At 57.6% G+C, this 16,840-nt stretch overlaps 2 protein-coding genes across 2 annotated transcripts; both read left to right on the top strand.

Annotated features, from left to right (window-relative positions):
• The first annotated feature begins 42 nt into the window (after positions 1-42).
• Positions 43-8,994, top strand: MZF1 (myeloid zinc finger 1). The gene is given in 7 exon segments (XM_008706450.2): positions 43-545; positions 1,338-1,773; positions 2,180-2,363; positions 3,031-3,101; positions 3,217-3,337; positions 7,504-7,948; positions 7,950-8,994. Coding segments are annotated over 7 exon segments (2,313 nt in total). The 5' UTR covers positions 43-342; the 3' UTR covers positions 8,803-8,994.
• Positions 8,995-13,554: 4,560 nt separating this feature from the next.
• UBE2M (ubiquitin conjugating enzyme E2 M) lies at positions 13,555-16,309 on the top strand. The gene is made up of 6 exons (XM_040632897.1): positions 13,555-13,713; positions 14,890-14,984; positions 15,133-15,171; positions 15,280-15,383; positions 15,642-15,705; positions 15,792-16,309. Exons 1-6 carry the CDS (start codon positions 13,605-13,607, stop codon positions 15,930-15,932), a joined length of 552 nt encoding a protein of 183 aa, XP_040488831.1. The 5' UTR covers positions 13,555-13,604; the 3' UTR covers positions 15,933-16,309.
• The last annotated feature ends 531 nt before the right edge of the window (positions 16,310-16,840 follow it).

Here is a 16,840-nt window from a genome sequence, read left to right as displayed (position 1 = left end):
GCGTGAAGGTGAGGGCGGGGACCTCTGAACGAGGAAGGCTTGGGCGGGGACCCGGGCGGCGGCCGCGGACTCTTGGATTCCGGCTACCCAGCGGGACCCGGAGCGCGGAGGAGGGACCTAGGCACTCCTCGGCGAGCCGGGCGCTGTCGCGCGATGCTCTTCGGTCCCTGCATTGCCAGAGCAACAGGGTCTAGGAGCCCCGCCCCCTGGTTGCCATGGCGACACTGGACCTGCCGGGGGCGGAGCGGCGGGGGGGCGGGGACTCTCTAAAGTGGGAGTTGCCCGCCAAGATTTCTGGTAAATGTAGTTCAGGAAGCTGCGCAGTGGCTGGCTGGCTTAAAAATGGTCCAACTTTCTCCCAGAGTTGCAGGTTGGCTTGGAACCTTGAGGAACGGAAGTTTGACCCACGGGATCCGGCGGCCCTGGAAATCGAAATCTACTCACTTAATAAACTCAGATTTCTTCACAAAGCCCGCACATTACTCCCAGCTGCAAAGGGAGCAGCAATGGCGGGGGAAGGAGGGCATCCCCACTTATGGGGGACGGTAAAGACGGGGAAACTGAGGTTCACAGAAACTTGCCAGGGTTACGTAGCAAATAGGCAAGATCAGAATCTCCGACCTTGCTTGCAGGCACCTGGTCCAGTTGTCTTGGGGCCTTTGTGGGCCTCCTGGAAGCTCCCATCACCTCCTACCCCTGCCTAAATCAGGAAGCTGAAGAGATGGTGGGGCATTACATGGTGTGACAAGTTGGGCCCGTTCAGAGGATGGGGCTGAATGGGGGGAGGGGGAAATGCTGCCTGAAGGCTTGGCCACAGAGTTGACCTTGCCCATCTGTGGGGGTAGGGAACAGGTGGAGGGAGGCTGTCCTGTGGAACCGAGCTGAGAAAGTGATGGTCTGAGAGACGAGATGGGACAGTGGGTGGTGCAATGATGGGCTGGTGTTCTGGGGGGTGTGGGGGGGGGGCGTGCTGTAGTGGTGCTTATGCCCACACGGTGAACATTGCAAATGTCATTTACCTGGCAGTGGGAGAGCCACAGGGCAGGGATGGGATGGTGCATGTAGAAGAGCAGGATTTAGGGGAGGAATACCTTCTATGCCTAAGATGCACCCTGTGTTTGGAACAGGGGAATGCCAGAGACTATGTGCAGGTCCCAGCTAGAGACCAGAGACACAAGTGCCTGGCATGTGACCACCTCTCTGTGCCTCAGTTTTCTTATCTCCCTTCCGCTCAGTGCAGGTCTGAAGATGGAACAACGAACCATACAGTAGACGCTCAATAAGCATTTGCTGCCACGGTCTGTCCTCGCAGTAGCCTCATCCTATTCCTCTCCTAGGGGAAGACATTATCCTCGGAGACCCAGCCCAGTCTTTCCAATGAGGCCTGCAGCCCTAGGCTCCCCAGGTCACACATCTTTGGAAGAGGAGGGACCTGTCATGGTGAAGCTGGAGGACTCTGAGGAGGAGGGTGAGGCCGCCCCGTGGGATCCCGGCCCAGAGGCTGCACGCCATCGTTTCCGACACTTCCACTATGAGGAGGCAGTGGGTCCCCACCAGGCCCTGGCCCAGCTCCGGGAGCTGTGCCGCCAATGGCTGCGGCCAGAGGTGCACTCCAAGGAGCAGATGCTGGAGCTGCTGGTGCTGGAGCAGTTCCTGTGTGCATTGCCCCCTGAGATCCAGGCCCGTGTGGAGGGACAGCGGCCAGGCAACCCTGAGGAGGCTGCTGCCCTGGTCGAGGGGCTGCGCCAGGAGCCAGGAGGCCCCCGGAGATGGGTGAGTCAGTGGCCCTGAGCCAGGATCCAGGCTAGAATGGTATCCAGCTCTGCCTCACCCTGGGGAGTGCCGTGCTCGACTGGACCCCTGTTCCTTGTGGTTTGGAAGTGATCACTTGCAACAGACCTTGTGTGAGAGTAGACAAGCTTCCAGGGCCAGCCTCAGTGGCCCATCCCTACATCGCCTGGAGTCATGGACATGGAAAGGGATGCCGGGTGGAGAGAAGGGGGAGCAACTGTAGGTGGTCCCTTCACTCCTGACTCAGTGCTGTGGGGATGTGGGTCGTTGGAGAACCTAGTGGGTCAGGACCTGGGGTCTTGTGATGGGGTAGATGCCCATGAACCCCCCGCTTGTGCCCAGCCAAACTCTCTGCATGAGTCCCTAATGGTGGGGGGCACCTCCCCAGGTCACAGTCCAAGTGCAGGGTCAGGAGGTACTATCAGAGAAGATGGAGCCCTCCAACTTCCAGCCCCTCCTTCAAACCAAGCCTCAGACTCCAGAACGTGGGCCTAGGACACCGTCTGAAGCCACACAAGAGTCACCACTGGGCCTTCAGGTGAAAGAGGAGCCCACGGTTACAGAGGACCCAGGTGAGGGCGGGCAAGGCATGCATGGCCCAAAGCCTGATTGGGTAGACCAGAGGAGCCTGGCCTCCGCATCCTGAAGGTCACCTGCTGGATGGAACTACTCCTGTGCAGCACTGGTGTCCGCCCCCATCCTGCCTAGCCGGTGGCCATCACTACTGCTCACATGCCAAGTCTGTCACAGCTACGTTTCTGTGTTCTCCCCTGGCATGGAGTAGACTGTTGGGGTTTCGGGGTGGGGGGGCACGTGGGGTTCACTCCCCAAGGAGATCCATTGGGAGACAATAGCTGGTCTCTGGGGGGCAGGCAGCAGGCTTGGCTATAGGTGGGTGTGGTGGAGGGAGGACCCCAGGGTGCTGGGAGGCATGGCCCTCCCTATTTTACTCCTTCCAGGCAGATGCCAGAGCTGGCCACCCACACCCTCCATCATTCCTATATGGGCCCCAGTGCAGTGCTCCTCTCCACTCTCACTGGCCATCCTGCCCAGGGCTCATGCAGGGGTGCACAGCACAGACCTGAGCCTGTCTCATCCTGCTACAGCTTCTCCTATGGCCTCCCAGGGGGCCTGCCTTACTCCAGCCCCAAGCCTGGATTCCAGCATCTGGCATACGACTGAGGAGGGCAGTGGGGTGGGGACACCCTTGGGCCACCTGACCCCAACTTTCCTCTACAGAGCTTCTGGATTCTGGGTCTCTGGCCAATCCCCAGGAAGCCACTTCCACTCTCCTGCCTGAAGAGGCCCAGGTGAGCCCCATACAGGCCATCCTCCCTGGGTGGGGAGCCTCAGTGGGTGGGGGTCAGAAAGGTCCCTCCCTGAGCCTAGCTGGACATAGACGAGCAGTGACCACTATGGTTTCAGGGCTGTGAGATAGTGCTGGACCAGGCCTCTCCCCACAGCGAGACTGGGCTTGAGGGGCCTTCATGGAGGGAGCATCCTGGGGCCCTGTGGCAGGAGGAAGCTGGGGGCATCTTCCCTTCAGGTGAGTGAGACCCAGCATGGTGGGGCTGGGCCCCCTGCATGGGCAGCACCACATTCACCTACCCCACCCCTGGCCCTGCTCAGGTTGCCCTCTCACTCCAACATCTCCAAGCTCCTCCATTCTGTGGACTGGTTCTGGCAGCATACAACCTGTGCTCTCCCCTGGCATGGACTAGGCTGTTGGGGTTTCTATCAAGCCCTCTGCTGACCTCAGGTTCCCTCCAGCTGCTGCTCCCCACCACAGTAAAACCTCCTGAAAGCAGGGCCTCTATTCCCCATCCCCCCATCCTCTCCCAGCCCTGGCATCCTGGATGACTCACAGATTCTGGATTGGCCCTACTGGTTGGGCAGCAGGGGATGGAGGGTCTGGATCTGGCAAGGACAGCAGGTTAGTAGACCGTGGGTGGGCAGGAGGGACCTTGATGCAAGGCGTGGATCAAACAGGATGGAGGACAGAGGCCCCCTGCTGTCCACCTCGGCTATACTGCTCTCAGTCCGCCATCATCTGGTCTCTCTGCCTCTTCTTCCTCACTCCCTGGACCCCTTCTCTTTCTTGGTTTACTCCCTTGTTCTGGTGGACCTTCCTGGGAACTCTGGTATGGGAGATGGAAAGTTCTGAGATGCTACATCTCTAAAACACACTTACCTAACATTCTATATTAGGCTAGTTGGGCTGCATGAAGAATTCTTTTTACTAATTCAGTGTCAAAGGCTTTTCGTCATCGTTGGTAAGCCCTTGCAGTTTGAAGTTCATACCTCTCCATTATGGGAAACTGGCTCGAATTGCTTCTCTGACCTCCTTTCCCACCATTGTTTTGTTCCCTTGTTTCTGGAATGTGTATTACTTGGCTGTTGGCTATATTGCTTCCTCAGTGTGGTCTCTTACCCTCAACCCAGCCTTTGGCCAGGACGGGAGAAGAGATCCAGGAATCAGAGTTACAGCAGTGCCCACTATTTGCTCAGAATTCTGTGCAGACAGAGCCCAGGGCTGATCCATGCAGTAGTTCTGAACAGCCTCCCCAGCGTGCTTGGTGACCCTGCCCCTTCACCTCTGTGGCCAGAGCTACCTGGTACCTCTAACTCCCAAACTTTTCCAGTCTTCTTTGGAGTCAAACAGATTATTTTTTTTTCCCCATTTTCCTCCCTACGGGCTTAGTAGTCACCTTCTACAGCCTGCTACAACCTGCTACACAGTTGCCATTTGCCCCTCAGCTTGCCAGAATAGACAATATCAGGGCTTCATTTGTTTCCTTTCCTCTTCTTCTTCTTTTTTTTTTTTTTTTCTAAGATTTTATTTATTTGACAGAGAGAAAGACAGCCAGGGAGAGAGGGAACACAGCAGGGGAGTGGGAGAGGAAGAAGCAGGCTCCCAGCAGAGGAGGCTGATGTGGGGCTCCATCCCAGAACGCTGGGATCACGCCCTGAGCCGAAGGCAGACGCTTAACGACTGAGCCACCCAGGCGCCCCTCCTTTCCTCTTCTTTAATCTTTGTGGATTTTATGCCCTAAGAAACAAAAAACTTGTCGTTTTTACTGTTGTTTCAGGATGGAACAAAGCTAAATAGATACCATTGTTAGCCAGAAGTCCCCATTCGCTATGTTTTTTTTCAGTAAGGATTCTAAGTCTTTCTTTTTTCATAATGTCCTTGTGTCATGGATGCTGATCCATCCTTTGAGAATTTGGACATACTTTAGTGTCCTTTCCAAACCGGCTGGCTAGTTTGGTTTCTTCAGGTGTGAATTCTCCAACGGGCTGCAGTGTTGACGGTCTGCCCCTCGTAGCTGTAGGAGCCTCCTCTTTGTCCCCACATGGGACGAGCCTAGTGGTAGGTAAGAGGCTGCCACAGGATCCATCATAACCCTGAAGTGGAAGGATCATCTGGGCCCCAGGATGTTCAGTGAAGATGCTTCTGGAAGCCAGCAAAAAGCAAGCAGCTTATTCCTGGCCAGGGCTGTGAGGGGACTGCACTCACCTACCCCATGTTGTCAACTCCAAGCTTTGTGGCAGAGCCTGGCTTTAATCTCCAGGCCAAAACCCCAAGGGTCTTTAGAGCTCACTGCACAGGCTCTGGATTCCTGAACCTCAGCAGCTGTCCTTTCTTCCTTTGGAGTTGCCCAAATATTTTTTAAAATTTTCTCAGGTTCTGTTGTCATTTCTGCATGTTGGAGTTGAGGGAGTAGGATCTGACACATCCCCACCTGCTGTTGTAGTCTTCAGCTGGCTGGCCAGGCTCGGCCTTGTGCTTTGTGGCCGACCACCGCCTCCAGCTTGGACCTGCTTCTCTCTCGGTGCACAACGCCAGTCTTTCAGCTTTCTCCAGCCACACTGGCAGCCACCTCAGACTCCTTGGTGGGTTCCTTCTTTGCAGCCCTGTTCTCTCCATTGACAGCCACAGCTGCCAGCTTCAAACACTCATTCCCTTCAGTTACCTTGATCTCTCCATTCAGGATGCCTGGCTGCTCTCCTTGACCCCCAACCAACCATCTCGGCAGCCAGTGTTTTCATCATAATATTCTGAATATTTTGAACAGCTACTGTATTCACATGTTAGAAAATTCAAAAGGCACAAGGAAGTTTAGAGTAGAATGCCCCTCTCCTGCCCGTGTTACATAGTCTTGTTCCCCAACAGCCAACATTAACATCTTCTTGTGTGTCCTTCCAAAAAGCTTTTGTGCGTAAATAGCAAACACAAATTCGAATACATACTTTTTTCCCCTTTAAAACACACATGAAGGCCTAATCACCATGTTTCACACCTGACATTTTTTTGTGCATCTTCCCACTTCGCATAGCAACAAATACCCTTGCCTCTGGACAGCCACGTGGAGCCCCGCTGTGGCTCACCGTGGAGACACTTGTCCATCCAGGCTCTTACTGACATTCCTTTGGGCGGATTTTCAGTGATAATCTGAGAAACCTCGTATATAGGTCATTTTGGACTGTGGGGAACACAACTGTTGAAGTGCATAAAAGTGAAATTGCTGATCAAAGTGTGAGAAATTTGCCATTTTAATGTATTTTGCCCCACTGACTTCCCATTAAATGCTCACCAGCAAGGCATGCAAACACCTGAGTCCCTCCAGGGAGGGCATGAAAATGGTAGTCGAGTACAGCTCTAATTGGCAGTTTCTTATTAGGAGTGAACTCAGCATATTGTATGGGATATAGCATTAGTTACATTTCCTCTCCCATTCATATCCTTTGCCTGTGTTTGTCAGGTCATAGGTCTTGTTGATTAATTGGAGCTCTTTACTTAGAAGCTTAATTCGCCCTTTGCTTCTGGAAAATTTGCTTGTCATTCATTTTTTGGCTCTAAGGTGCTGGGTGGGGTTGGAGCGCTGGGCACAGATGACTTCCTTTGATGCAGTATGATTTATGACTTTTCATTGACAACTTACGGATTTTCTGTCACCCACTGAAGCCCTTACTGTTCTCTTAAGTCTCCCTGCTTTAACTTCCTTCAGCCTTCCTCTTTCTCTAGCCCCTGCTTCTCAGCTGCATTTGCTCACACCTCCTTCCTCACACAGCATCTGATGCTGGAGTGCTGCAGCACGGCTAGGACCGGCTCCTTCTTTCCATAGCGACCCACTCTTATTTGATCACACACAGGGCCAGGGCTCTGTGTGCCATGCGTATGCCAGAGCACCCACATTCACATTCCCCTGCAGACTGAGCCCCAACTCCTGCACCCCACAGCCTGCATGCATTCTCTGTCCCTCAGACGCCCCATGGACATGTCAAGCAAGGCACATCAGACCCAAGCTCTGCCACGTACCCCCGTCCCATGCCCGTTCCTTTCCTGTTGGCTCCACTTCCAACCTCCCTCAGACCCACCCACTTCTGTGTATTTGTAGAAACTATCATCACTAGTGCAGGGCCACCTGCGCCGTACCTGCCCTACAGCCCTTCCAGAAAGGTGATTTTTGTAAACTTAAGCCAGGCCTGAAAAGCTTGTCCCCATCTTCTGAATCTTCCTCATGCTAGGTTCTTGTCCCATTGTTGCCTCCTTTGGGAGGCCTGCACAGAAAGAATCCTTGCCCCTGCCACCTCTGTCTGCCTTATTGGCTAGTTTCAGGTCCCTCTAGTTCACCTTCTTTACCATGGGGTGGAGTGGGTCCAGGCACAGTTCTCTTGGTATGAGTGAGTGGATCCCCTTGTGCAATGCAGGCTTTGCGCTCCACATGGACAGCGTCTCTGCTGGCCCAGGCACTGTGAACCGCCACCTCCACATCCCCTGGGACCTCGGCATGGCTGGCCTCACGGACCGACTCCGGTCACCTTCCCGTGAAAGTGGCTTCTCACATGCACTCGTGCTCCCCAGTGTCCCTGGAGGTGAGCAGAACCCCACGAACGATGGTCCCCGCCAGCTCCTGGGCCCCATACTGGCCACTGCCCGCTGGCGCGCGCCCAGGAACCAGGGTCGGGACCGGGGCCGGCCCAGCACAGGCCCTGGAGTGGGGCGGGGTGGCCGCTGCGACGTGTGTGGGAAGGTGTTCAGCCAACGCAGCAACCTGCTGAGGCACCAGAAAATACACACGGGAGAACGGCCGTTCGTGTGCAGCGAGTGCGGCCGAAGTTTCAGCCGAAGCTCGCATCTTCTGCGCCATCAACTCCACGGGAGACAAGCCCTATAAATGTGCTGAGTGTGGGAAGTCTTTCTGCCATAGCACACACCTTACAGTCCATCGGAGAATTCACACTGGAGAGAAACCCTATGAATGTCAGGACTGTGGGCGGGCCTTCAACCAGAATTCATCTCTGGGCCGGCATAAGCGGACACACACTGGAGAGAAACCCTACCACTGCAGCGAGTGTGGCCTGGGCTTCACGCAAGTCTCGCGGCTCACCGAGCACCAGCGTATCCACACAGGCGAGCGGCCCTTCGCCTGCGCCGAGTGCGGCCAGAGCTTCCGGCAGCGCTCCAACCTCACCCAGCACCGGCGCATCCACACCGGCGAGCGGCCCTTCGCCTGTGCCGAGTGCGGCAAGGCCTTCCGCCAGCGGCCCACGCTCACGCAGCACCTGCGCGTGCACACAGGCGAGAAACCCTTTGCCTGTCCGGAGTGCGGCCAGCGCTTCAGCCAGCGTCTGAAGCTCACGCGCCACCAGCGGACACACACCGGAGAGAAACCCTACCACTGCAGCGAGTGTGGCCTGGGCTTCACGCAAGTCTCGCGGCTCACCGAGCACCAGCGTATCCACACAGGCGAGCGGCCCTTCGCCTGCCCCGACTGCGGCCAGAGCTTCCGGCAGCACGCCAACCTCACCCAGCACCGGCGCATCCACACAGGCGAGCGGCCCTACGCGTGCCCCGAGTGCGGCAAGGCCTTCCGCCAGCGGCCCACGCTCACGCAGCACCTGCGCACCCACCGGCGTGAGAAGCCCTTTGCCTGCCAGGAGTGTGGCCGCCGCTTCCACCAGAGCACTAAGCTCATCCAGCACCAGCGTGTCCACAGTGCGGAGTAATCGGCACTCACTGTACCCCCCCCCCCTTCTCGCATCTCGGCTTTTGGCCTTTTGTGGGGGGAGGGGAGTGTGTTCGCCCAGAACACTGACCTCACAGGGTTGTCGTGAGGCCTGTGATCAAGTCTGGGTACAGACGGGCCCACCCAGGACCTGGCTCCCGGTAGGTGCTCAATAAACAGTAGACGGAACGCGGGTCTGGAAATCTGCCCATTCACTGCCTCCCCACCCCCGATCCACCACTTCCGCAACCATGCAGTCTGTGAGAGCGCCATGGATTCCGAGCAGCACCTCCCTAGGTCTGTGGGTGCCGCCTGTACCATGGCTCCTGTACTGTTTGCCCATGATGCCTTCAACCCGCACAGCCATGGGCCAAGCCAACTGCCAGGTGAGAACTGGCTCCGTTTTCCCCTGCCAGCCAAGGTCATCGAGTGCAGTAGAAGTAGCAAAGTGGTGCCCAGGAGGCCAGAGCTGGAGATGTGTCTGTAAAACTTTAAGCCTAGGAAGCCATTTTTTAGGCATAAAAGCTAGAAGGTTTTATCTGGAAATCTAGATTCTTTCATGCATGTTAACTACCAGCAGGTGCTGAGGTTAGGTTCCCCTTAGGATTGTACCCCAACCAGTCCAGAAATCAAAGTCCACTGGAGGCCCCAGGCCAGTTCCCTAGCCCTCTAGTGATCACTCACATTCCATGGGCCACAGGTGCCGCCAACCCTCGCCAGGTGTGCAACCCCCAAGGGCTCTGCCACACTGGGTGGTGGTCTCCATGAGGAATGTGTTCAGTGGCAAGTCACAGGAAACACAGCTGTCAGCAGCTTCCATAAAGTACAGATGCTGCCAGTGCAGCTTCAGTGTCTTGCAGTCTGAGCTGGCATCTCTGGAACCCTCTAGACTTTTCCCATGCCATTGCCTCTTGCCCTAGTTATCTTTCTCTCCCATCCCATTGTCCAGGCCCTTGACCTAGCACCCTGCCCCCAAGCGGTGGGTACCCTGGGTGCCAAAAGCGGGATGAAAAGCAGTGCCAAAGAAAAGATCTTCATGCATCAGAATTTGGCTTGGGACCTAAACCCCACTCTGGGCAGGTGTCAGCCTGCCCTTGGCCTGAGGAGTTCTAAGAACAAACTTCTGAGGCTCATATGTCCAAGCTTCTTCCAGGGATACAGTTGGACTTTGCTACAACACTGGGGTCCTGAAATCAGGGAAAGACAAGCCAGCCAGCCTCGGCCAGAAGCTTCCAATGGCCATCCCAGAGAAGGTGTGTTCCCTGCCTCTCTCCTTCCCCTACACCACCCCTCTCTCCACCTCCCCCCTGGCCTACCGCCAGCCAGGACCAGGGCCACTCTGGCATCTACATCTGGCAAAGTCAACAGCTCCCCATGTAGGGGCACTGCCAAGTGGCACAGTTGGGAGGTGGGAGGAGGTCCTCTGGGCCCTATGCCAACACTTCCTGTCCTCTCCAACTACAAATGGAACTCTGAGGACCCTGACCTGGGATATACTAATCAGAGGGAAGGAAGGCAGTCACTGGGTCCCTAGGTGGAGGCTAGGAGTCAGATTAACGAAGGCACACAAACACTGAGGTAGCTAGTGCTGTGAGGCTGAGTATAACAAGAACTTTATAAATCCTGTAACATGGATTTTTTTTCAAATCCTGTGTAAATTTTATAATCAAACGAGAACAAGAAAGCTCACTCTTGTGTTCCAATCATCTTGGTGTTTGAAGAACATGAAGAGAGATCAGCACACATAAGACTACTTAAGAACTTGAAATCACACACAGGAAAAATTATAACACACCCGAAAGGTATGGAGACATCAGGCCAGGGCCCCATGCCGAAAGTCATAGGTCCACGGACCCACCTGCTGAACCAGTCCTCTAAGAAAGCAACATGAGGTGATGTGAGAGCCCTCCACAAAGGGCCATTTCGGCAGTTGGCTGGGGACACCCCTGCAAGCCAGGCTGGGGATTGTGAACCCAAGTGCTACCATACTATCAGCAGGGCTGAGGGCTTGGACAGAATGACCACTTGGCCTCACTCAGCCAGAACCACTGGAAGAAGCCAGGAGAGGAACCCCTAAGGCACTGGTCATCTGGGGAAGTACAACAGTGCCAACTAGCCTGTCCCTGGATCATCTGTACCTGAGCCCATATTGTCTGCTCCCAAGCACATCTTCCCCATGCCACGTCCATCCAGTTATTCGTACCCCCAACCCCAAGCTCCCCAAATCTGTCCAACTGTCTCCATCCCCCAGCACTGCTCTATCCCAGCCACCCATCTCCAGCATGGAGGCCCACAGCACTAGGCCTCCCTCCCCTGCCTGCTCCTGCCCCTCCTTTCCAAAACAGATCCTAGCTTCTCAGTGACAGGTCCCAGAGGCTATGCTAATACCCCAGGTGCACTTCCACCCTCACTCTTCACCGGTCACATGCTGCTCAGTCCCACCAGGTGCCAGCCCCAGCTTCCCTTGGGACCTTCAATATGCGGAGCCCCATGCTGCCTACCAAGAGGATGCAGGCCCAAGGGGTACAGACACCTCACCACTCAAACCACCCGTGCCCCTCTGCCATGAGAGTAACAAGGAAAACACAGGTGTACCACTTCCAACCCAAAACCCTGCCTCAGCTCAGCCATCCCCTCCTCCCTGGTCCAGGCCCCACCGCCCCCTTTTTCCAGCATTCTGTTGCACGGTTAAGTCTTCCCCACTGGACGGTGGGAAAGCCATAAAGTCGGAGACCACAAGAGTCTAGCTTTGGCTAGTGCGGCATCACCTCTCCAGGGAATGAATCCTCAGATGGGCCTGCAACTGACGGGCCTCAGAAACTGGCCTGAGGATGGACACCGGATTTAGGATGACCAACAGGCAACAGCCCCGAGACTTCGGGTGGAAACGGAAGGGTCATCAACCCTTACCTGGTGATGACCTGTACAACAACAAATAGGAAGAGCACAGAGGAAGACGGAGTCTGGAGGGGCCATCGGAGTCCCATGCCCAGCCATGTCTGAAGCCTAAGAACGCTGGGATGGTTGCAGCGTCCGCCCCAAACTTGAGCTGTTTGATGTTACGGAGTCCTCGTCTTCATCCTGGCACCTCTCCAGCACTCAGCTCTGGAATCAAGAAAGGACGCTGGGAATGTGAGGCTGGGGTAACGGGACAGAGGGAGGAACGAAAGGGGTGTCTGGGATGGTGGTATGGAGACTGGAAGGGCCTAACGAGGGAGCGTTTGAAGAGACACGGCTGGGATCAGCCCGTGGGGCCCGGGGACGTCAATGGTACCCGAAAACCCACAGCGCGGGACTCTTAACGAGGCTGGGGCTAGCCCAGATCCGGAAAGACGGAGGCGACTCCCTGGGCGATGACGGGGGCGCGATGGACACCAGTGCGGAGGGAGGCGGCGCCCCCGGGGCGAGGACCGCCAGCCTGGGCCGGGTCGACGCCCGAGAGGAGCCCGTGAGCATCCCGGCCCAACCGGACCGCCATGACTCCTTCTTCCACGAGGCTCCGGGCGACGGCGGCGGCAGGTCGCCTCACGGACGGCAGGGGACGTGCAGCCGGAGCCGCCCTTGGTCGCAGCAGGACCGAGCCGCAGAGCGCCAGCCGCACCCGGCCGCCGGCCACCGGCCCCTTGCCGCGCAGCTCACCCGCCCCACGGTTTCCGTGGCGACAGCCAGAAGTCCCCCAACGGCCCCGCGCCGCTTCCTGCCGCCCTCCGAGGCACGCCGGACGGCGTGAGATTGGAGTGGGGGCTGGCCACGGCTCCGAGAGGGCCCCCGCCCCACGTCCTGTCCAGTGTCCACCCGTGTCAACTCCCAAAGTGCTTACCACTCTCTAGCACAATACACGCTTTATTTGCTAGTTTACCTCAGCCAGAATCTCCGCGAGCGGGTTGCGTTTGCGATGGAACACCGAGGGTGCTCGACCCCGCACTCTTTGGGCAAAGCCTATGGTCTCGCCCTGGCTCTGGTCCGCCGTGGTAACTCTGCCTCTGTGACCTCCAGGGGCAAGGACCTCGTGTGACCCGCCCCCGCCGCGGTCTGCACAAGCGGACGGCGAGAGAAATGACCTGCATCTGCCCGACTTAAAGATGGCGGCGGCACCGCCCATGCCTGGATCGGCGAGCGTCCCCGGAAATGACCGCGGGACTGCCTGCTCGAACGGAAATACCCGAGCCCAGCCGAAAAAGTCCGAATATCAAGACCTATCGGGAAGCAACGAGGGGCGGTGGCAGCAGCGGCGGCGGCTGCGCAGGCGCACAGCGCAGGCCGAGCGAGAAGAGCCGAAGTGGGCAAGCGACGGAAATATCCGAAGCGGTGGGGCGCCCGAGGCCGTTGCGGACCTCCGCGCCGAAGTCGCTGCTGCCGCGGAAGGCGAGCCTTTTCTAGTACACGGCAGCCGCCACAGCTGCCGCCGCCTCCTCCTTCCCCTCGAGCCGCACCCCCTCGCGGTGGGAGCGAGTGAACAGACAGGCGGCGCGGCCGCAGCTGAGCCTGAGGGGACCTAAGCGGGCGAGGGGGAGGAGGGAGCGGCCGGGTGGGGGCGGGGCCGAGCGGGCCCGAGAACAACCGAGTCGGCCCGAGCGCTGCCGAGCGAGCCCGAGGCGCCGGGCCAGGCCGGAGCCGGACTACGGGAGCCGACGCGGGCCGCGCGGTGGGCGCGGAGCGGCGCGGCAGGCCGGGCGGGCGGCAGCAGCAGCGGAGGAGGCCGCGAAGGCGGGTTCGAGTGGCGAAGGCGGCGCGGGCGGCGGCAGGGGGCCGGGTGGCCGGGGTCCCGGGCCCCGCGGCGGCGGCAGCGGCGGCGGCGGCAGGATGATCAAGCTGTTCTCGCTGAAGCAGCAGAAGAAGGAGGAGGAGTCGGCGGGCGGCACCAAGGGCAGCAGCAAGAAGGCGTCGGCTGCGCAGCTGCGGATCCAGAAGGGTAGGGGCTCGGAGGATGGGGGTGGGGGTCGGAGGTCAGCGCCTGGGGTAGGGTGATGTAGGAGTCAGGAGTGGGATAATGCAGTCACCGGGGGTCAGAGATGTCAGAGATGTGGCCGCAAAGGTGGGAGTCGGATGTTAGGGCCTGGGTGTTGGTGTGATGAGGGATCAGGAGTGAGTAATGCATCACGGGGGGGGGGTCAAAGATGGGGGGCCGAATGTGGAGCATTTAGGGTATTCGGAAAATCAGGCGTTTTGCATTAGGGACCGAGAATCAGAGAGTCAGGCCATGGGGGGCGAGTAGGAAGCTGGAGACTCCACAGAATATGGGTGTCAGACAGGAACATGGGTGATAGGCAGAGAAGATTGGATGGGGGGCCAAGGATTGGGGTTGGGAGTCGGAGAGGATTTAGTGAAGTATGTTGCAGTCATTGGGAATGTAAAAGTGAGATGGAGTGAAGTAAGTTTTGGGCACTGCGATTTGTGGGTCTGGGGGGGTCACGTGGCAAATTGGGGTTTGGGGTGACACGTGGAGGAAGAACATTGTGTGCCAGGGATTGGAGATGGGAGTAGGGTTGAATTTAGACTATCATGCTGGAAGTGCTGGGAATCTTAGAGGCTGCTTAGAGGGGTACAGGAATGGGAACTCACATGTCCGAGGGTCGGATGGGTCCCTGAACTTAGGATGGCAAGCAGAGGAGAGGAGGGAAGGGTCCTTGAGTTTGGGTGCACAGGTGGGGACCAGCAGCGTCCAGTAGAAAATGGAGGTCATGGCTGGGGATCCTGGTGTTTGCAGTAGTTGGAGGCTCTTGGGGACCACACAGGGGTGGGGGCTTGTGGGAGCTGGGTTGGGGATATACAGCTGTTGGGTGCTGAGACTTGAGCCTGTGCATTCAGAAGAGCTGGAACTTACCCTAGGCCAGGAGATAAGAGCACAGCCACAGTTGAAAATGCATATTTGAAGCATGCTGTGGATCTAGAAGAGCCTGCCTGGAGACTAGGAAGCAGAAAGAGCAGGGAGAGGGTTGGGGCTGTGGGGCACAGCCCAGGACAGAGCCCTGAGGGTCCTGGAGGAGGCCGTGGGTGCTCTGCTGGCACCTGCACCTGCTCTGAATGCCCTCCTCTCTCCCTCTTCCTTTGCTTCTCTTTGCTGCCTTTCTCTGCTTTACAAACCCAGACATAAACGAGCTGAACCTGCCCAAGACGTGTGACATCAGCTTCTCAGATCCAGACGATCTCCTCAACTTCAAGCTGGTTATCTGTCCTGATGAGGTAAGGGCACACTCAGTTGGACTCCCAGGCATGGGCGGACTTTGGGGGGAGGGGCTGGGGGCGGGGGACACCTTGAGTTGGGAGACCTGGTTTACCTTCCAGGCCCTGCAGGGTGGTGTCTTAAGACTTTTTCTCTTTTCCCTCGCAGGGCTTCTATAAGAGTGGGAAGTTTGTGTTCAGTTTTAAGGTGAGTCCCCAGTGGGCAGGGATAGAAAGATAGAGGCAGCAGCTGAGGCCCGCCCCAGCCAGGCACTGCTAGGGCACCTTTCTATCTTCTCTCTCTTCTTGGAGCCAGGTGGGCCAGGGTTACCCACATGACCCCCCCAAGGTGAAGTGTGAGACGATGGTCTATCACCCCAACATTGACCTCGAGGGCAACGTCTGCCTCAACATCCTCAGGTGAGGGCCCTGACTTTAGACTGCACAGGTCTCTGTCCCTTCCCTCCTTGTGGTCTGTGGTTTTCTATCTCTTCATCTCCACATTTTCTTCCTCAAGTCTTGACCTTAGCTTTCTCCCTGGCCTTTCCTGCTCTGTGCCCTCCCCCTAGCCTCTCACATCTGCACTGTCCTGTGCCCTGGGCCTGACCTGTTCAGTCCCAGCAGGCTCTGTGTTGGCTATCCACTCACCAGCCCCTGACCCTGATTCTCTGTCCGCAGAGAGGACTGGAAGCCAGTCCTTACGATAAACTCCATAATTTATGGCCTGCAGTATCTCTTCTTGGTGAGTATGGGTGGGTGGGTGAGGCTGGGGAAGGTTGGCCCTCTCTGCTCTTAGGGCCTGTTGACCCCCACCCATACCGGCCACAGGAGCCCAACCCCGAAGACCCACTGAACAAGGAGGCCGCCGAGGTCCTGCAGAACAACCGGCGGCTGTTTGAGCAGAATGTGCAGCGCTCCATGCGGGGTGGCTATATCGGCTCCACCTACTTCGAGCGCTGCCTGAAATAGGCTTGGCGCACACCCACCCCTGCCAGGGCCACCAGCCCCGGCGTCCCCTGCAAATATTTATTGGGGGCCACAGGTCGGGGGCATGGGGTGGCCGGTGGGGGAATCCCATGCCCTGGCCTTGCCTCCCCTCCCTGCCACCCGCTCCTAGTTATTATTTTTTTTTAAACCACCATGTGATTAAGGTCGGCGCTGCCTCCCCCGACCCGCTCAGCGATGGGAAATGAATTGGCTTGTCTAGCCCCCAGCTGGGTGCTGTCCAGCCCCCCACTCTGGGCTCTGGGGTGGGTGGCCAAGGGGACTGGGTGGCTGGGGCTCGGGCACCCCACCCCTCCACCACTGGAGGTCCCACCAGGCTATTAAAGGGGAATGTTACTGCATGGCCTCTGCCTCTTCCTTCTGTGGGGGTGGGAGGGGCAGGTAATGTCCACCAGAGCTCTTGCAGCAAGACTGGTGGGAGATGTGTGGTTACAGGTGGCACTGGGGCACCCCGCAGCAGGCTACCAAGTGTGTGAAACAGCCCTGGGGGGTGGGGGTGATAGGGGGACAACACCCCAAGCCTCAGGCTGGGTGGGATGAATCCCAGTCGACCAGCGAGGGGCAGGAGCAGTAACCACTCGCTTCCTGCTTGGTAAGCCGGTGTAAAGACCACGCCATCTCCAGCTCTGCCCCTTCCTGCCATGATTGGGCCCACCAAGAACCCTCCCTGGTGCCACCAGGTGCCTGAAATCCACAAACATTAGGGAAACGTCGGGGTCTGTCGGATGAGCTAGGCCCTCTAGCGGGTGCGGTGGTGGGATGCGGGACCTCTGGGGTGGCCGGACGGAGGGCGCCGGAAGATGCACCAACCCAACGGGGTCTGGGATCCCAGGCCAGTCTCCGCTGGAACCTAAGGAATACCTTCAGGCCGG

Source organism: Ursus maritimus, unplaced genomic scaffold (assembly GCF_017311325.1).
Source record: "Ursus maritimus isolate PB19 unplaced genomic scaffold, ASM1731132v1 scaffold_19, whole genome shotgun sequence".
In the NCBI taxonomy this organism is placed as follows: domain Eukaryota; kingdom Metazoa; phylum Chordata; class Mammalia; order Carnivora; family Ursidae; genus Ursus; species Ursus maritimus.
This window is presented reverse-complemented; position numbering and strand designations above follow the sequence as displayed.